Below are 22,371 nucleotides of genomic sequence, written 5' to 3' on the forward strand. Positions count from 1 at the left end.
CTGTGACTTGCTTTGACCACAACAATGTCACAGATGTAATATTTTGAGATTTCCAAGCCTAGACCTCCACTTTCACCTCAAAGACTGGTTTCCTTGAAAATGAGAAACTACACAAGGGAAGAGAAAGCCAACACCAAATGCTAGATATGTGCTTAAAGCTCTCTTGGACCACCCAGTCCCTGCACAGCCAAAAAAAACTAACTGTTGCTGCATTAATAAGCTTATGCAAAATCAGCTGAGAACAGCCTAAATGGCTGTGCCACAGAATTATTAACAAATAAAATAGTTGTGTTAATCCAACAAATAAAAGAATCCAATTTCCTAATAATTTCCCAAGCATTGTATGTTTATTATTTTTATTTCTCTTTTTTGTCCTTTAAAAATGCTATAAAAAACATTTTATATGATACTATAATGGTGGGCACTTGTCAAAACTCATAGAATACAAAACACAAAGAAAAAACTATGGACTTTAGTTGGGAAGAAAAAAAACATTTTAATGCTAATGCATATTGTCTTTCCCGTTTGGGAGACTTGGTCCTTCTTAACAAGATTAGTTCAGTTTAAGACTGTTTAGTAAAATGACTCACAAAACTAAATTTTCTTAAAAGTTTAAAAATCTTTTAAAATTATACACCTATGTCTGGGATAAATGTCTGCTTTTAGTGGTGCTAAATCCCATCCTCAGGTTCTTGCTGAGTCTACATTTCCAGACTTTATGCAGGCATGCTACAGTAAAATCCTTACATGTTATGTTTATTACTGTTGAGTATATTTTTAAATATCTGTTAACAATATCTAAGATGATTCTTTATGAGCCTATTTCCAGAAACTGAAGAATAAAGTTCTATCAATTTGAAATAAACATAATTTATCTTTATCAAAAGTCATAAAAGAGGTCTGGGCAAAGTGGCTCATGCCTATAAACCTAGCACTTTGGGAGGTCAACATGGGAGGATCGCTTGAGGCCAGAGGTTCAAGATCAGCCTGAGCACCATAGCAAAGATCCTATCTCTACTAAAAAATAGAAAAATTAGTAGGGCATGGTGGTGCACACCTGTATTTACAGCTACTCAAGAGGCTGAGGCAAGAGGATTGCTTGACCCCAAGAGTGTGAGGTTTTAGTGAGCTATGATGACCCCATTGCACTCTAGCTCAGGCAACAGTGAGTGGGACCCTCTCTCAAAAAAACAAAAAAAGGCATTAAAAAAAATAAGCTGATATGTTTTCTAATGCAAGTAGAAACTATTTTTAAATCAATTTTGAGAAAATAGTTTCTCTCTCTCTCTTTAAGAAATGAGGTCTCACTATATTGCCCAGGTTGGACCCAAACTCCTGAGCTCCAGCAATCCTCCGCCTCAGTCGCCCAAGTAGCAAGGACTACAGACGCACAGCATTGAGCTTGGCTTCAGAAAATAGTTTCGGGTCAGGCACAGTGGCTCACACCTGTAATCCTAGCACTCTGGGAGGCTAAGGCCAGAGGATGTCCTGAGGCCAGGACTTTGAGACCAGCATAACCAACACAGTAAGACCCATTCTACAAAAATAAAAAAGGGAAAAATTAGCCAGGCATGGTGGTGTGCACTGTAGTCCCAGCTACTTGGCTGAGGCAGGAAGATCATTTGAGCCTGGGAGTTCAAGGTTGTAGTAAGCTATGACCATGCCACTGCAATCTAGCCCAGGCAACAGAACAAGACTCTGTCTAAAAAAAAAAAGTTTTGATTAAACTGTGATATCGAAATATTTAAGTCTCTAAGTAAAGCTTGAAAATAGGATTTTTTTTCATTAAAAGATAATTTCCTATAAAATTACAATTTAAAAAAATGTATCAAGATGTTATCAATAAAACATTTAATTTCATAAGTAATATCCATCATGACATTAGTCTCACTGCATCAAAGTAGTGGCTACTTGTAGAATTAAGTCCATACCAATCATATACTTGATTTCAGTATCTTCTCTGAGATCATATATAGAAAAAACACATTTTTAATTTTCAACTGCTAAGCACCTATTGGTATTTAACAAGATTTTTTTTTTTTTTTTTTGAGACAGAGTCTCACTCTGTTGCCCGGGCTAGAGTGAGTGCCGTGGCATCAGCCTAGCTCACAGCAACCTCAAACTCCTGGGCTTAAGCGATCCTACTGCCTCAGCCTCCCGAGTAGCTGGGACTACAGGCATGCGCCACCGTGCCCGGCTAATTTTTTCTATATATATTTTTAGTTGGCCAGATAATTTGTTTCTATTTTTAGTAGAGACGGGGTCTCGCTCTTGCTGAGGCTGGTCTCGAACTCCTGAGCTCCAGTGATCCGCCCACCTCGGCCTCTCAGAGTGCTAGGATTACAGGGGTGAGCCACCGCGCCCGGCCTTTAACAAGATTTTTAACAAACAATTTTTACTAATATTGTACAAAATATTGATGTAAAAATACAACAAAAGAATAAGAAATTCTTGCGTTCTAGTTTTCAGACTTCATTTTATAGAAAGGAAATAGTCTCATGTCCTTAGGCCCCTCCTCAAAATGATAAGGGGCCATAGTTTATATGAAATAATACATTACAAGGTGTTAATAAAAACAAACAAAATTAATTCTTGCATAATTATCTACTACCTAAATGAGATTTGTCTTCATTTCAATAATATTAACCATTTATACATAATATCAACACAAGAGTGCTAAATTTCAGCTCAGCAGCAGGAATGCAAAGGACAGTCCAAGGATTTTATAATTGGAGAAGTATTTGGAATTGAAGAAAATTACTGTCAACTTAAGAAGAGGTATTAGTCATGAAAGATAAAAACAGATTTCTGTGGACTGACATGCAGCCAAAAAATAACTGTGGTGGGGACTTCTAAAAAATCTATAAAAAACTGAATTCTTTACAGTATCTTTTAATTGAGGATAATAATGTATTCCCTTGACAGAAATATCACTGTGGGAGAAAAAAAATCCAACTAATGACAGTCATTTCATTAAAAAATTTATTTAACAAATGTGTCAAAAACTAACGTGGCATTTTAAAATTACTTCAGGAAGTCCTACCTTCAAAATCATAAAATATGGTATTGTTTGAGTAGTTTTAAAACCAATCTAAAATAAAGATGCAGAACTTACTGCTTGTGCTTGCTTAATAAACTCCAGAATGTCTTCTTTTAAAGCCTGATGAATTTTTGCTGGGCCTTTATCATCCCAGAGACAGACTGCATGTACATCCCTGTAAATATAAACAAACATTAATAATGGAACCAGAACAGAGACAAAACTCATCTTAAGTTCTGTTTTAGTGCACTCTCCATGGACCATACTAGATCAATCCAGTGGTGCCTGAATTCATTCACATGAACCAAGCACTCCTGTAAGCTGTCTCAAGGATACATTTGTTTCTATTTTAATTTGCTTTTGTCACTGTTTTCCTCTGTAATTCTCTATTTACTGTATAAAATTTAATTTTAAAAGCATGCCTCCACCTCCTAATCTCATCCTCCAAAGTTAAATGCTATTAATATTTTCTTGTGCAAAAACAAGTATAAATCCTTTTAATTCCTTAACACAAGAGATGTATACAATTCTGTCTTTTTTTAGAAAATTAATCATTTAAATTCCATTAAAGAAAATCTAACTTCCCCAAATATTCATTATCCATTTACACATCAATTATCCCTGACTCCTTTAAACAAAAACTCTCATAAATTAGTATACAAAAATCAGAACTTATAAAGCTGACATTTTACCAAAAGGTCATTTATTAAAGAAATATATTTAATACTACTATAACGTGTTCAGAAAATTAAATTCCTTTTTTTTTTTTAATTTTTTTTGAGGCAGGGTCTCACTCTGCTGCCCAGTCCAGAGTGCATGACACAATCACAGCCCACTGAAGCCTCAAACTCCTGGGGGCCCAGGCAATCCACCTGCCTCAGCCTCCGAAGTAGCCTGGACTACAGACATATGCCACAACACCTAGCTAATTTTTCTATTTTTTGTAGAAGCAGGGTCTTGCCATATTCCCAGGCTGGTCTCAAACTCCTGGACTCAAACAATCCTGCCACCTCAGCCTCCCAAAGTGCTGGGATTACAGGCATGAGCCACCATGCCTGACTGATTTCTTAGTTACCAAGTTGTAAAGCAGGGAAACTTACAACAAAAGGATAGGGTCATATTGAGGATTCATTCATACAAAAATGTTTCCCAGTGACTTATTTAAGACATAATAGAGCCCCTAATATAAAAAAATGTCAAAGAAATCAAAATATTTTTATCTCCTCTGAATTATAACATGTCAGTAGCCAAATAGTTTGTTTTATAATTCTTAGAGACATCATTACAACTCAAAGTTTTGTCTGCCTATTAATGTGAACTTGCTTTTGCACTTGTAAAACTCAGCTTAATAATGGTATATGGCCTAGTGCCTAGGATGTAGTAAACACACAAATATTTGTTAAATAATGACATAATAGGTAACATCTGACTGCTTACTATGTGCCAGACACTATTTTAAGTTTTTTTTAACTCATTGAATCTTCACAGCAGCTCTAATGTACTATTTTTATCCCCATCTTACAGATAGGGAAACTGGGGCAAAGAAAGGTTAAGTAACAGTCTCAAGATTACATAGTTAGTATATGGGGGAGCCAAGAAATTGGGCTCCAGAGGTCACACTAAACCAAATTTACTCTTGCACCCCTCCAATCTATTCAACAAGTAGCTTAAAGTGATCTTTTTAAAACTCAAATCACATCATATTACCCCATACTTAAAATCCTGTAATGGTTTCCCATAACTCTTTGAATAAATTATAAAATGATTAATTCACTCCTGTATACCTCTGCAGTCTCACCTAATAACAAAGGGAATCTAGAGTCTAAAAGAAGAAACTGATATAAAAATTGACTGGTTATAACTCAATATGTTTACAACTACTATGCATATAAACAAAAGATGGTTTAGGAAACCCAAGGAAGGGTAAGGGTGAAAGTGAGAAGTAGAAGGGAAAAGGGAAGGCTTCTTGGAAGAGTTGGTTCCTGAGCTTAACCTAAAAAAATAGGAGTTTTCAAGGTAAAGTTGTAAGAAGATAGGATGGAGGACATTTTATGATAAAATAACAGTATAAGTAAAGAACTATGGATGATTATTGTGATTACAGTGAACTATAAGCAAATCAATGTGGTTACCATGTAAAGAAGGAAGTGGGGAGTAATAGGGAAGAAACTGGGCAACCCAACGACTTTTTATCCCTTACATTCAGTCACAGTCTTAATTATATCCATCACTGAAATGTCTCTCCAATTTGGACATTTCCATCCATCACCATTACCACAGTCAAAGTCACCATCATCCCTTACATAGTTTACTATAGTATTTACAGACTGCTTACTATGTGCCAGGCACTTCACACTGACTCATGTGTTTGTTTAGGTCTTTCAAGAAGCAGACGGGATTAGAAATGTAAGAGATTTATTGAGAGAAGGAAGAAAATGGAAAGTGAGCTAAAGAAAGCTGGCCAAGTGATAAGCCCCACAATGTAGGTCTGAACCCTGTAGAGGAGACAAGGAAGGAAGGTGGAGCAGCAAGAATCAGTGCAGTTCTAAGTTTGGTAAAGCTGTTGAAGAGTTCTGAAACCAAAGTCATCCATCAGAGGAGTCCTGTGCCTACCCAAAATAGGCCTACCTTAGTATCCATGCTATACTCAAACCACTGCTGGGTATGTGACAGAAGGGCTCAAATATGACTTGAGTCTCATAAGGCAAGAGGGAATGGTGTGGTGAAGGTGGTGGAGTCAGGTAGCTCCCTAGAAGGAAGCTACTTATTGTTTTGTTTTGTTTTTTTTTTTGAGACAGAGTCTCGCTTTGTCGCCCAGGCTAGAGTGAGTGCCGTGGCATCAGCCTAGCTCACAGGAAGCTACTTATTGAAGGAAGAGTCAAACTTTGAGCAGTTTGGTACATCTCCAGCTTTCTTTTCTCAAACCTTCAGGTACACCTAATACATTGCTCCATCAGCAAAGAACGTCCTCAATGTACTCTTTTTTATTCAAAACCTATTATCTACTACCACAACACAACAGGACATGTTAAATCTCCTGATATACATTTTGAGAAATATCCTTGAGGAATGTATTACGATAACACATATAAAGCCTCCTATGTTCCTCTCCCTAATCTTACTCTTCTCCATACCGCCACATAAGTAACTAAGCCTGAATTTGTTTTCAAGTTTTACCAAGTATTATAAGGATTTTTGAACTTTGTAGAAATCATATCAAATAGTAATTTTTTCAAATAATTTTTTCACTCAACACTGTTTCTCATACTTTGCTCATATAGAAGCATGTGGTTCTAGTCATGTACTCTATTATTCTATCAAATGTTATACCTTAAGATAAAAGGGAATAAGTAATAGTGAGCAATAAATATATGAAATTAAGTCTGAATGGATAAGAACATGCTCTTTTGGAATATATAACCAAAGTGCTTTTTAAAAGAGCATGCTGTAAGGGAAATTCTTTTTAAATATGTAACTATATTAGAAAAATCTAGGAGTTGAAGAGTAGGAGGAGAAGGAAATAAAAGCTTTTCAAAGATTTTAAGGGTGCAGACAGAAAGGACAGGAGAAGTATCAAGACGTGAAAAGCATTCCAAAGGTTTCAGTTTCCTTGTGTAGAGGAAAAGTAAAGAAGAAATAGTGTGACCTTGGTGTGACACCACCATATGCTTCTGAGAGCAAGAAACAGGAAGGTAACTACTACTGGAAGTGAGCTTTCAAATTAATAAAAACAAGGAAAAGTAAAATGAAGAAATAATATCAAATAAATGATAAAGTTATAGAAGTAATAAAAACAAGAATAGAAGGTCATAACATTAAACCTGAATTGAATAACTTATCCCATTTAAAAACAGTATGCTTTTCAAAAGGACAAACAATATATGATTCCACTTATCTGAATTACTTAGATAGGCAAATTCACAGACAGAAAGTCGAATAGAGGTTACCAGGAGCTTGGGGGAGGGGGATGGGGAATTAATGTTTAATGCATACAGAGCTTCTGTTTGGAATGATAAAGAAGCTCAAGGAATGGATAGTGCTAATGTTTGCACAACATTAGGAATATAATTAATGCCACTGAATTGTACAATTAAAAATGGTTCAAATGATAAATTTTACATATTATGTATTTACATGTACATTACATAATATACTACGTATACATTTTTGTAATGTCTATTTATAATACATACCAAAATATAAGGCAAGAATAATTAGAAATGTAAGAACTTGACATAAATACAGTGGAATACTTTAACACATCCTTTATCAATTAGGATGCACTCAACTAAAAACTTTAAATTCAATTAACATCAGCTTAAACTATTAAGAGGTTATTTTTCTTATATAACAAGAGGTCTAGAGGTAGGCAATTGTTGGTGTCTCTTCAGGGACTCACCAGGATCTTTTTCTTTCCACTCTGCCATCGTAGCAGGTTAGTCTCTTATCCCTGTGACTCCTAAGGGGGAAAGGGAAGGACTGTGCTAGGCACATTAGTTTAATTCATCTGGAAGGTAAAAATCTTCCTCGGAACCTCCTGTAGATCTATTTGCCAGAATTGTGTCACACTGCCACCTTAGTAGCAAGGAAGGCCCAAAAAGGGAATATTAAGTTATCCAGCCTCTCTAGTGGAAGGTATGCAAGGAAAAGAGATCCAGGAATGAGCATTGGCTTAACTAACAAACAATGTCTACAACAAAATTCTCCCCATTTGAAAATCTAGTAGAAAAAAAATTAAGGACATAGAAGAATTTAAAAATGCAGCTAATAAGAATAATTAAGAGATTATTATGAGAACAACTATACACCAACAAATTGGAAAACCTAGAAGAAATACATAAATTCCTGGACACATATAACCTGCCAAGAGTGAACCACAAAGAAATAAAAAAACAGAATAGACCAATAACAAGTAATAAGATTAAAGCAGCAATAAAAAGCTTCCCATCAAAGAAAAGCCTAGGACATGATGGCTTCACAGCTGAATTCTACCGAACACTTAAACAAGAACTAATATAATACCAACTCTACTCAGACTATTCCAAAAAAAATGAGTAAGACAGAATACTTCCAAACTCATTGTATGAAGCCAGCATTACCCTAATACCAAAACCAGACAAAGATACAACAACCAAAAGAAAATTACAGGCCAATATTCCTGGTGAGCACAGATGTAAAAATTCTCAACAAAATACTAGCAAACCCAATTTAACAATGCATTAAAAAGATTATTCATCATGATTAAATGGGATTCTTCCCAGGGATGCAAGTACAGTTCAACATAGGCAAATCATAAACATGATATATCATATTAACAGAATCAAGGACAAAAATGATATGATCATTTCAATAGATGCTGAAGAAGCATTCAATAAAATTCAACATCTCTTCATGATAAAAACTCTCAACAAACTGGGTATAAAAGGAATACACCTCAAAACAATAAAAGCCACATCTGACAAACCCATAACTAACATCACATTATTATAAACAGGGAAAATTGAAAGCCTTTCTTCTAAGATCTGGAACAGGAAAGACAAGGATTCCACCTTTACCACTTTTATTCACCATAGTATTGGAAGTCCTAGCCAGAGCAATTAGGCAAGAAAGAGAAAGAAAGAAAGAGCATCCAAATTAGAAAGGAAGAAGTCAAATTAGTCTTGTTCACAGACAACATACTCCTGTATCTAGAAAAACCTAAAGACTCCACCAAAAACTGTTAGAACTGATAAATTCAGTAAAGTTGCAGAATACAAAATCAACATATAAAAATCATTTCTACACACCAACAGTGAACAATTATAAAAAGAAATCAAGAAAGCAATCCTATTTATTAATATAATAGGTACCAAAAAGGTAAATACCTAGGAATAAATTTAACCAAAGAAGTGAAAGTTCTCTACAATGAAAACTATAAAATATTGATGAAAGAAAGTCAAAAGAACACACACAAAAAGAATGGAAACATATCCCCTGCTCATGCATTGGAAGACTATTGTTAAAGTATCCATACTACCTAGTAATCTACAGATTCAATGCAATCCCTATCAAAACATCAATGACGTTCTTCACAAAAATAAAAAAACAATCCTAAAATTTGTATGGAATCACAAAAGACCCCAAATAGCAATCCTGAGCAAAAAGTACAAAGCTGAAGGCATCACAATACCAGACTTTAAAAAATACTACAAAGCTATAATAACCAAAACAGCATGGTACTAGCATAAAAACAGACACACAGAACAGAGAACCCAGAAATAAATCCAAGCATTTACAGCCAACTCATTTTTTACAAAGGCACCAAGAACATGCATTGGGGAACAGACAATCTCTTCGATAAATGGTGCTGGGGAAACTAGATACTCATACACAGAAGAATAAAACTAGATCCCTATCTCTCACCATATACAAAAATCAAATCAAAATGGAATAAAGACAAATGTAAGACTCAAACTAAGAAACTACTAGAAGAAAATGGGGAAATGCTTCAGGACATTGGTCTGGGCAAAGATTTTTTGGATAAGACTTCAAAAGCATAGGAGACAAAAGCAAAAAAGACTAATAGGATTACATCAAGCTAAAAAGCTTCTGCACAGCAAAGAAAACAATCAACAGAGTGAAGAAACAATCTACGGAATGGGGGAAAATATTTGCAAACTACCCATCTGAAAAGGGATTAATAGCCAGAATATATGAAGAACTCAACTCAACAGCAAAAAAATCCAAACAATCCTATTTAAAAATGGGCAAGTGACCTGAACAGACATTTCGTAAAAAAATACATACAAATGGCCAACAGGTATATGAAAAAAAATGCTCAACATCACTCATCATCAGGGAAATATAAATCAAAACCAAAATGAGATATCATCTCACCCCAGTTAAAATAACCATTATTAAAAAAATAACAAACGCTAAAGAGGACACGAAGGGGAAAACTAGTACATTGTTGGTAGGAGTGCAAATTAGTACAGCCCCCATGGAAAATAGTATGGAGAGGCCTCAAAAAGCTAAAAATAGATCTATGTTATGATCCAGCAATCCTACTGCTTGGTGTATATCCAAAAGAAAGGAAATAAGTACATTAAAGAGATATCTGCACTCCTATGTTTATTGCAGCACTATTGACAATGGCCATAATATGCAAGCAACCTAAGGTGTCCATCAATGGATGAATGAATAAAGAAAATGTGGCATATATACACAAGAGAATATTACTCAGCCATAAAAAACAATGAAATCCTGTCATTTGCAGGAACATGGATGGAACTGGAAGACAGGTTAAGTGAAATAAGCCAGGCACAGAAAGAAAAATATTGTATGTTCTCACACATATGTGGGAGCTAAAAAAGTGGATCTCACAGAGGTAGAGAGTAGAATGATAGTCACCAGTGGCCAGGAAGGGTATAGGGGAGCAAGGGATGGAGAGGTTGGCTAATGGGTACAAAAATATAGTTAGATGGAAGGAGTAAGTTCTCACGTTCAACAGCACAGTAGGGTGACAATAGTTAATAATTTTTTATATATTTCAAAGTATCTAGGAAAGAAAATTTGGACTGTTCCCAATACAAAGAAAGGATAAATGTTTGAGGTGATGGATATCCCAATCATCCTGATTTGACTGCCACACATTGTATTCACATATCAAAATATCCTATGTATCCCATAAATGTGTACACTTACGTATCAATTTTTAAAAAATAATTTAAAAAAAGAAAAATACAATAGATATAATTCCATAAAGATTCTTGCAACCCTAGAAAAGTGATATTTTTTTTCCTAAAAGAATATGCACACATGCCCTGAGGTACATCCTCTAAGATGCCTCCATGACCCCTGCCTCCTAGTATTCATGCCCTTGTGTAACAATTCCCTCCTACAGTGCACAAGGATTTGTCTATGTGATCAATAGCATACTGCAGAAGTGATGGTTTGTCACTTCCAAAATTATGCTATAAAACACTATGGCTTCTGTCTTTGGAGCAGTCTCTCTTTGGATTACTTGGTCTGAGGAAAGCACGCTGCCATGTTGTAAACATCCCATATGTAGGGACCCAGATGGTGTGGAACTAAATCGTTGGTCAACAGCTAGTAAAGATCACAAACCTGTCAACAATCACGTGAGTGAGCCTGGAAGATCATTCAGTGCTAGTTGAATCTAGGCCTAGATCTTTTGCTGAAAGCTTGAACGCAATCTCAGGAGAGACCCTGCACTAGAACCATCCAGTTAAATCACTACCAGGTTCCTGACCCTCAGAAACTGTGAGATAATAAACGTTTGTTGCTTTAAGTTGCTAAATTTTAGAGTAATTTGTTACTAATACACAGAGCCGTAACAAAAGAGGAAGGGAGAAAGAGGCCTAGTGTAATTGTTCAGACAAGAAAGAGTGGCAAAAAAGAACAGCAAGGATGAAAAGAAGTTCAATTCAGGAGATACAAAAATATGAAATCTAGTAATCAACTGGATACAAGGGGGTAAAAAACAGTAGTTTGAAGATAGCATCCAGATTTTTGGTTTGAGACTATAAAAGAACAGATTTTTATCATTCTGAATTTGTAGTACTTAAGGAAATTAAAGACAGGAATATTCAGGAAGCAATTGGCTACATGGGTTTGGAAGTGCAACTCAGGAAAATAATCTGGATTGCTTCCAACTGATACCAAAATCTGTGCTCCTAACTGCTACACTGTAGACAGACTTTGGAGACATACACACATCTCAGTTGAAAAGCAATTCTACAACTAATGTGTCCTGAACTTTGGGCAAAATATCTCATCTCACTAAAGATCAATTTTCTCATCTGTAAAGTATAGATAATAATGCCTCATAGAGTGGCTGTTGGAATTAAGTTGGTAATATATTTTTAAAAATATATTTTTTAAAAAAGCTCTTACAAATTGAAAACAATTTATTATTTAATTCTGGCTTTAATTTCAAAGACAGAGTCAAACCTAATGAATCTAGAGCTGCAGTTCTCAACTGAAGGAGGTATTGTTTCCCTAAAAGGTATTCAGAAACATGTGAGAATCTTATTTTGTTTTTATAATATACTAGAGGATGAGGAGAGAAGCACAGAGGGATTGTCCATGACAGTGATGACCAGAGGTGATGAACACTGTACAATATGAAGAACAATCTTTTAATGCCACCAAAAACACCAATAATATTTCAACTGAGAAAGAATGATACAGATTATGAGAAAAGAGAAGTAAATCTCAAATAGTCAATGTAGCTTAATATCAATACATTATTTTAGTATCTTAGATTTAGATTTAGAAAGATATAAGCAACCTAAATGTTAATGATTAATATGGTCAAAAGATGGCTAAAATTTGGAAGGGTTTTTAATCACTGTAGGTCTTGCAATTGGTGATGCCATGACAAGACATTCAGGAATTCTTTTACCTAAAAGGACTACATATTCAGCTACCTTAGGTACCCTATGAAGATCAAATATCTTTAAAAACAATGTGTTGAGGCCACCAACTGTAGCAAGTACAAGGCTACTGACTATTTCTGCTTACAAGTATACTTTAAGTAGGGAACACTATCACTCCATGCCTCCAGAACCAGGCCACACTGCAGGTGGTGAGCAGTGGGTGGGCAAGCTAGTGAAGCTTCATCTGTATTTACAGCTGCTCCACATTGTTCACATCACTGCCTGAGCTCCGCCTCCTGTCAGATCAGCAGCGGCATTAGTTGCAGGAAAACAAGCTCTCAGCTCCCACTGATTCTGCATTATGGTGAGTTATACTATTATTTCATTATATATTACAACATAGTAATAATAGATGTAAAGTGCACAATAAATGTAATGCACTTGAATCATCTGGAAACCATCCTCCCCCAATCCCTCCAAGTCCATGGAAAAATTGTCTTCCATGAAACTGGTCCCCAGTGCCAAAACGGTTGGGGACCGCTGCTGTATGCCAGGGGTGGGGAACCTTTTCATGTTGGAAGGCTACGTTAATTTGGCTGTAATCAAATAGGGCCACATTTAAGAAACTTTAATTAGATATACTTAAAAATGTACGTTATTCTGTAACAATCTACTATGTACTTAATAATTTCAAAAAATGAAAACTCTTTGTTAATTTTAAAGTTAACTAACCTTTCAGACTTTGTTGAGTCTGCTTTTTGTTGGAAGGCACTTGAATATTTGGTTGCAGCATGGAGGTCTGCAGTTTCAGCTGATCCTTTAAAAGGGTATCTGTCACTTGTGACCTTAAGGGCGCCTTGATTTGGGTTAGGTAGGACAATGTAGATTCATAGCAATAAATGGTTGAAAAGCAAGAAAGCATTTTTTGGGCATGTTGCCGAAGGTATGGGTATTCTGCCACATTTTTCCATATTTCAACTGGATCTTTCTCAGCGTCAAACAATGACTTTAAAATGTCATCTACTGAGAGCTCAATCAACTCCATGTGTAGTTCTTTAGGTGCCTTGGTGATATCAACTAGGTTAAGGCTGAAATGCTAATTTCAGTGTGATGTCGTGATTCCCAAAGTCAGTGAAACTTTCATTGTATTTATTCTCCAATCAATTGGTTTGTAACAGCTACATATTCTTCAGATGATTCACATGTATCATCCTGCTCATCAATGACCTTTGCTAACTGGGGAAAACATTCATCTGAAATTTCCTTTTGAAGAAGTGTTATGAACAAAGATAGCTTTTTTTCAAAATGCTTGGACTTCTTGCAAAGAAATATTCAAGTTGTTTTGATTTGACATGGTATCACACAAAAATGCTGCATTTCTATAGAACTACAGAAATCTTCTTTCAATAATTCACATTGTTGATTCTGTTCTTCATAAAATTTAACTATCTGTTCTTGCAGACATAAAATTTTAGCTAGCACCTGTCCCTGTAACAGCCAACACACTTTAGAATGATATGGCAAATCCACACTGAATATCTCATTTTTCAACTTTAGCATGTTATGAAACTGATGATGCTGTGTTGCATTTGCATGAATATAGTTAACAATACTTACAACTTGTTGCCAAGTGTCACATAAAATAGAAGCTTTAGCACAGGGATTTTGCTGAAGCAAGATACAATGAAAAGAAATGAGAGCATCTGGGTTTGCTCATATTTTTTTTTATTTCAGCATTATTATGGGGGTACATATGTTTAGGTTACATATATTGCCCTTGTGCCCTCGCCCCTCCTCCCCCCACCCCCGAGTCAGAGCTTCAAGCGTGTCCATCCCCCAGACAGTGCACATCGCACTCATTATGTATGTATACACCCATCCCCTCTACCCCCATCTGCCTGACACCCGATTAATGTTATTCCTAAATGTGCTCTTAGGTGATGATCAGTGAAACCAATTTGATGGTGAGTATACATGGTGCTTATTTTTCCATTCTGGGGATACTTCACTTAGTAGAATGGGTTCCAACTCTATCCAGGAGAAGATAAGAGATTCTATATCCCCATTATTTCTTATAGATGATTAATACTCCATGGTATACATATACCACATTTTATTAATCCACTCATATATTGATGGGCACTTGAGTTGTTTCCACATCTTTGCGATTGTGAATTGTGCTGCTATAAACATTCGGGTGCAGATGTCTTTTTTATAGAATGTCTTTTGTTCTTTTGGGTAGATGCCCAATAATGGGAATGGTGGATCAAATGCTAGGTCTACTTGTATCTGTTTAAGGTATCTCCATATTGCTTTCCACAGAGGTTGCACTAGTCTGCAGTCTCACCAGCAGTGTACGAGTGTTCCTGCCTCTCCGCATCCACGCCAACATTTATTGTTTGGGGGCTTTTTGATAAAGGCCATTCTCACTGGAGTTAAGTGATATCTCACTGTGGTTTTGATTTGCATTTCCCTGATTAGAGATGTTGAGCATTTTTTCAAATGTTTGTTGGCCATTCTTCTGTCTTCTTTTGAAAATTTTCTATTCATGTCCTTTGCCCACTTTTTGATAGGGTTGTTTGATTTTTTCTTGCTGATTTTCCTGAGTTCTAAATAGATTCTAGTTATCAGTCCTTTATTGGATGTGTAGCATGCGAAATTTTTTCCCCATTCTGTAGGTTGTCTGTTTACTCTTGTGACAGTTTCTTTGGCTGTGCAGAAGCTTTTTAATTTAATCAGGTCCCATTTATTTATTTTTGTTGTTGCTGTATACTTTTTTGATCTGTGCAATAAACTCTTCACGTTTTCCTGTCATAGAAGGTGCACAGTCTATACAGACACTCACAAAATTTACCAAATTCAGTCCAACTTCATGACATGTATCTTAAAAGTTTTTGAAGGTATCTATTCCCCGTGTTGTTCACAAGAATGCCCAAAGCGAGTAACTCTTTGTAGCAAAGAAAATCTTGTTATGAGCTAAATGAAGTATAGAACCTGCGCTCAGTCAGTAGTATCAGTTGATTAATCCAAAACGATTGCATAATATATATTTTCCTTTTGAAGTATTACATGAAGTTGTTAAGTTGAAGGCTAATTCATGCTGCTGATCAGTTACGGTCCTCCTTGAAAGAGGTAGTTGTTAGTACTTTGAAATGTTATTAAGGTCTAAGCATCCTACAACTTTGAAAATGTATTCTTTCACAATTTCTAAATCACTGAATGGCTTCCCTTTTTTTCCCAAATATATAAGCTACTTTATAAGTTGCTTTCAGTGGCATTATTTCCAGGTCTTATTGCTGCTTGAAAGAATTGTCTTTGTTTTTGCTTTTCATCTTTTAATTTCTGCATACAACCTTCCATGCCTCTCCCTCTAATTTAAAATATTAATATTTGTGGTCCTTATGAGTGTTATAGTGCTGATAAGCATTGAATTTCTTTAATGTTGATATTGTAGTATCACAAAGCAAGCAAATCATCTTATCTTTAGGAGAAACAAGATAAAATTACAATTCCCAATTCTCATTTAAAAATCTGTTTTCTTCCTTCAGCATTCCCTTGGTCTTGACATAATGGGCTGTTAAGCAGACAGAATTAAAAAATACTGTCGAACTGTGCAACAAATTCCACCTCAAACAGAAACACAGTGCACCATTGTCAAAAGCTGATAACAGACTGGCGTACTCGACCCCCAAAAAGTCTCGCCAACAGCCTCATGGAGTAGTGGTGCCAGTCAGATGGGAGAAGTTAGAACTAAATCATGAGGGTAGCAGCCCTAATTTAGCCCTTATGGCTTACTAATGTTCTAATTGTGCTGATCAATCTAGGAGGATTATTTCGTTGAAACTTATTTTATTCTTTGGTATCTTAAATACATTCATTTTAAAAATAAAATTAAAATATAAAAGATGAGCAAAAACGCATTAATAAAAATAAAATAATTTGTTCTTTAAAATTTGGATTCAGTCATAAGGCTGCATTTAAGGACCTAGAAGGCCATATGTAACCTTACGGCTGTAGGCTCCCCACCCCCACTCCACGGCCCTTTTCTGTCAGGAGTACTTAGAGAACAAGCATTATTCTAGATGATAAATCATATCAACACAGACTGGCAAAAACAACAACAAAAAAATCCCCACAACATTCAACATATTATTCATGAAATAGTTTAATCAAATAATTTAAGAAAAACTTAACATATACATGAATGCTATAAAGCTTTAAAAAGCCTCAGCTGTTTCTTATTGAACTTTAATTTCTCAAAGGGGAGAATTATAGCTATAACTGATATGATGCAAATTCTACATTATTGAAATATTTTCTATGTAATACAGCAAGAAAATGAGCATAACAGCTCAATACACATAGGTTATGCAATCACACATCTACCATTCAGTGATATAGTATTTTACTGGTGTGCTGAAAAAAGTTATTATAGCAGGCCTGAGACTGCTGCTATCCTTAGAAAGACTTGTTTGCAAGGCTGGCCCTTGGCTGGCAACTGGAAATCTGGATTACCCTTTCTTGATAAGAATGGCTTGCTATACCTAAACTGTTTATACAAAGAGTGTGATTTTTTTTTTTTTCTCATCCTGAGGCCTTGAATATCCTGAGGACACTGATCTTGAGTATCCTGAGGACACTCAACCAACACAGTGATTTATGTAGAACACTTGCTTTCCTTCTGGGAGTCTGGAATTTTGGTATGTGTCAGGTAGAATGTGCTTATGCAACCAGCCCCAAATAAAAACCCTGGGCCCTAAGTCTCTAATGAGCTTCCCCGGCAGACAAAATTTTATGTGTTGTCACAATTAGTTGCTGGAGGAATTAAGCTCATCCTGTGTGACTTCTCTGGGAGAGGACATTTGGAAGCTTGTACATGGTTTCTCCCTGGACCTTGGCACATGGATCTTTTCTCTTTGTTGATTTCACTTTGCACCTTTCCCTATAACAAATCATAGCCATGAATATAACTATGTGGTGAGTCTAATGGGTCTCCCTAGCAATCACTGAACCTAAGGGTGATCTTGGGACTGCTGACACCATTGGTGTCAGTGTCAGAAGTGGGATTCATGAGGAGGGAAGAAGTAGTAGGATGAGAAATGCTGGTATAAAATCATTCATGGTACGAAACAGCAGTTAAACTCTGTCTGCCAAAATTACATGTCTTTCAAGTTACCTATGAAATCTGAAAACGATAGCCAACTCTCCTGGGATTAGAACTATCTCATTCCCCAGGCTATTTCTGGCCATGTTGACTACAGAGAGGAGAGAAAAAGCATAGCATAAATATCTTTGGCTTTTGTTCTCACCTCCAGGTGGGAGAGAATAGGCCCTCAAGTTCCCAAAGGTGAGTTTTGGGTGGATCAAAAATGTTCAAAGTTTGTACTGCTTTCTCTTCTAGGTATGAAAAAGTAATAGCTAAATCAGAGCCCAGGGCTGGAGCAAAGCTTTAGATAAACTAGGGGAGAAAAGGGAGTGGGGAGAGAGAACCATTACAGTTGTTTCTTCAGCCTAGCTGCAGCTAATACAACAGTCCCTCCCTAACCTTTACATTCCAGTCAAGATTTGCCAACAGCTGTAATGTTAATCTTATAAATACTGAATGTATTGCTAGAGGTGTGATTAAATGTAAAATAAGATAAAAAAAAAAAAAAGTAGGGGGTGGTGTTTAAAACATGGCTTTTTATTTTGTAGCTATTGCATCTAGATGTATGATAAACAGTGATACAACATGTTATATGCTGGTCATTTCATAAATGCTAGAGGGATTATCTCAATCAGGTAAACTAGACAGAATCTTACTTTTTTCTGCTGATGAAGGGATTGAAATTTAAACTCTTTTGAGCACTGGGAACAGAGTAAGTCTCCATAATCAATGATGTTTGATTTTTACCTACCGGTGCCTCTGGAAAAAGGCAGACAACATGAAAACAAAGGAAATCTGCTAGAAATACACTTTTAGAGTTCTAAAGCACAGTTTTTTCACTGCTACTGAGCTCTTGTAAAATCAGATATCTGACCTTTAGAGGCTGATGATTTTCCAGCCTGATGTGCGTATTTTTGAGCAGATCAATTTGGATTCTAACACTGACAAGATAAATAGGGCTTAGGCCAGTCTTGATTGTCACTTGGACTTGGAACAACACAGTGAGGCTTGCAGCATCTTAGCTTTGCTGCTGCCAAAGAAGACACTAACTCTTTTAGAATACTGAATTCACAGATCTTAATTTCCTGGATCTGACAGTATCAGGCTGCTAGCTCAAACCTGATACTGTTTGCTACTAGGCCATTGCAACCTCAACATAAGCTGTGCTAAACTGAAAGCAGGCATATGCTTAATAAACAGGACTTTGCCTCAAAGACTACTGAAGATTTAAAAGACACATTTCTGTGATAAACTATGAAAACATCATGGATTCTGGCTGGACCATCTCAACAATTTCAGAAGCTCCCAGAAAAACGCTTATTCTCTGATGGGACCATCTGAAATCAAGCTGCTGACTGGTCTTACATATGTGATACGGACACTAACTGCATTCCTACTTGTGGTTCCTGCCAAAAGCTGCAAGTTGGAAGACAGCACATTACAAAGAGTGTAACCCCTTAACCCAGTCAATACAGATTGAACTTTGACCCCTTCTCAAGATGTCGCATTGCTACTGACTTGTGTTTGGCTTTCTGGATTAGTTATAGTTTGCAACAACAGATTAATAACCTGGCTCTATTTCTCTCACCCCTCCTGGTACATGCATCTTAGTAAGACAATTTGGTTATTAAATGCAGCTGCCCCCAGAAAGAAACTGATTTTTTTCTAGGCTACTCATTAGATAAATGATCAGGACAAAACAGGTGGGAGGTAACATAAATCCATTTTGAAAAGTTTTGAAAATTCAGGATTTTGTCCTAACCAATTCCTAACCATGATTATGCCTTTTTAATTAAGTTGTATAAAAATGTTTTTCTGGAAAAAAATGCTTTTGTCTCTTGCAGGTCTGGATGATTAAGAAAAAATGAAGTTTTCATTACTGAATGGGATACACTGATTTTCACATACAGTTTTTTTTCTTTGAGATGAGGTTTCACCACATTGCCCAGATTGGTCTCAAACTCTTGGGCTCAAGCAATCCTCCCACCTCAGCCTCCCAAAGTAGCTGGGATTATAGTTGTGAGCCACTGCACCTAGCTGCTACACTAATTTTATAATGGAGAAAAAACAAAACCTATCACACCTGGGAAGGGACAGGGGAGGAGGACATTAATGATTTTTGCTTTTCAGAACTAATCCTGAAAGCGTTTCCCTCTTCCTAAAGGAAATCTCTCAGGGTTGCTTTTCCAAACTGCTGTAATTTTATTTATTTATTTTTAACAACGGGTAATCGATTTATTAAAACAGTTGACTTAAGGTGACCTCAACCCTCAACTCCTGGCTCAATACTGATGGAAGTAATCTGCTTAATGATCTTAGAAGGACTGTGCAAGTCAATGAGTCGCTTGATGATTCTCATCTGGAAGCGATCCCAAGTCTTAGAACCTTCACAAGGTGGTTTTCTTGTAGTGATTCTCAAAGTCTTGGTAGACATCCAAACTGGTCCTTCTTACTTTGAGATTCTTTTCCTTTGTGCCTCTAATCAAGTCAGCACACACCTTTTCCAGGGATTTTACATGGCGGCTGGTTAGTGTAATGCTAATTTGATGAATTGCCACCTCTGGCTCCATGGGTGTTTTTCCAGTATCTTTAAAAGCCACGGCTGCGGCTGACCTGTTCCTCAGCGAGAGCAAACAGCGGTAAGTCAGGAGCAGAAGCAGGCACACCATGCTTCCGCTGCACCTGCAACCACGTCTCCCTCCAAAAGCATGAGTACTTTTATATCAAACTGATTGCCAAGCTTACCTCCACACCTAATGGCACTATGAGACAGCCCTAGCTTCTTCATTTCCCGTGCATAAAACCTCCAGATATCATTCACACTAGTGAAACAAATGAACAGCTGTGATGGATAAGCAAAACTGGAACTAACTGCCTTAAGGTAATCCATCTGAAACCAAGGCCTGCAATGAATTAACTGGACTAGATGGGGAACCCTAGAATGCAAGGCCCCATGGTATGAGGCCACACACAGGTAAACCTGTAATACCTGACTAATGTATACGTGGCTTGGGGTACCCTAACAATTTTAAACTCTTTGTTTCCAGGGGTTCCACATATGCCCTCTGGGATTATATTTGTGTATGTACCCTATCATGACACTGCCTCAATCCTGGAAGGCTTTCAGGTCTGCTTCAACTTACTGGCCTTAGCTGTGCTGTTCTGAATTGACACTTGAGGCCATATTAAAAAAGGTTCAGGCCGGGCGCGGTGGCTCACGCCTGTAATCCTAGCCCTCTGGGAGGCCGAGGCAGGTGGATCACCCGTGGTCAGGAGTTCGAGACCAGCCTGAGCGAGACCCCGTCTCTAGTAAAAGTAGAAATAAATTATCTGGACAACTAAAAGTATATATAGAAAAAATTAGCCGGGCATGGTGGTGCATGCCTGTAGTCCCAGCTACTCGGGAGGCTGAGACAGTAGGATTGCTTAAGCCCAGGAGTTTGAGGTTGCTGTGAGCTAGGCTGATGCCACGGCACTCACTCTAGCCCGGGCAACAGAGTGAGACTCTGTCTCAAAAAAAAAAAAAAAAAAGGTTCATACAGAAACTGAAGAAGAAAGCCACTTCGTTTTCTAAGGTAAACCTTATGGTAAATGGGATTTGTTTTAGCTAGCTAAATCAAAGGCATAACTGAGATCAGTACTACAAGTCAGTCTTGTCCTGCTGCATGGGGGGGCATACTGACAATACTTTTGCTCTAAAGACATTTTGGCCAAAGGCCAAGAGTTAACACAGTAGACCTGAAACTGCATTCCTCAGAAAGCCTGCTCATAAGGTTAGCTCTCGGCTGGTAACTTAGAACTTGAACAGTCATTTCCTACACTTACATAAAACTTTCTTGAAATGATAAAAGTGGCTCACTATACCTAAACTGTTTTATACAAACAATGTGGTTTATATTGATTTTGGTACATGCCAGGCAGAGACTGCCTATGTGACCAGCCCCCATAAAAACACAGGGCACTGTGTCTCTACAAGCTTCTCTGGTAAACAACACATCACAGATGTTGTCAATCTTTTTACTGGAAAAATTAAGTGTGTCCTGTTGTGACTTCCCTGGGAGAGGACTCTTGGAAGCTTATGCTTATTTTTTCCCAAACTTCACCCCATGTACCTTTTCCCTTTGCTGATTTTGCTATGTATCCTTTCACTGTAATATATCATAGCCGTGAGTATCACTCTATGTTCAGTCCTGGGAGACCCCTAGCAAATCACTGAACCCGGGGAATGTCTTGAGAATCCAACACCACAGTAGTACTAATTTTTAATAGGTAAACAGACCAATCTAGAGTTGTACATTCCATTTGGGTACAGAAAAACATCACCAAAATTTCCTTTATGTTAGCAAACAGAATTAATGGATTACTTACGAAAAGAGATCAAACCACTGCTGTTTTGTAACAGATTCCTGGCGTAAAAGCTTCAAAACAATTGGGCGCATGAAATCCCATTTGTCTTCAAACTGAAGAGAACCTTTATTCTTAAAAAAAAAAAAAAAGGATAAAAGGTAGTTAAAAGGTAGTTTAATTTAAATGCAGTTAAATCAAGTGTCCTATAATTTTTATCTTTTAAGAGATAGCTAAAGAAATGCAGGGCTCAAATTTGAAAGAACCAGTTTTCCATAATAGAATCTCTATAAGCTTAATCTGTTATTAAGGAATCATAGGAAGACAAATATAAAAGAGGAAAATTAATTGTACAAAAGTGTGTAGTGAAGAATTTGGTCTTGCCAAAGAGAAGGTCTGGCCTTTCCTCTTCACTTTTGGTAAGTAATCTCTGGGCACTTGGAATGTTATATCCAGTAAGT

General features: G+C 36.8%; 1 protein-coding gene across 3 annotated transcripts in view; it reads right to left on the bottom strand.

The window, feature by feature from the left end:
* Positions 1-22,371, bottom strand: part of CUL5 (cullin 5) — a 95,157-nt gene that overhangs the window by 48,257 nt on the left and 24,529 nt on the right. For all 3 annotated transcript variants that reach the window (XM_045556670.1, XM_045556668.1, XM_045556669.1), the window contains exons 2-3: positions 21,935-22,044; positions 3,116-3,215 (exon numbers count right to left, since the gene is read on the bottom strand). In XM_045556670.1, coding sequence (XP_045412626.1) covers positions 3,116-3,215; positions 21,935-22,044 — 210 coding nt within the window. The remainder of the gene's footprint in view (positions 1-3,115; positions 3,216-21,934; positions 22,045-22,371) is intronic.

The sequence above is a fragment of the Lemur catta genome, chromosome 7, assembly GCF_020740605.2.
Source record: "Lemur catta isolate mLemCat1 chromosome 7, mLemCat1.pri, whole genome shotgun sequence".
Classification (NCBI taxonomy): domain Eukaryota; kingdom Metazoa; phylum Chordata; class Mammalia; order Primates; family Lemuridae; genus Lemur; species Lemur catta.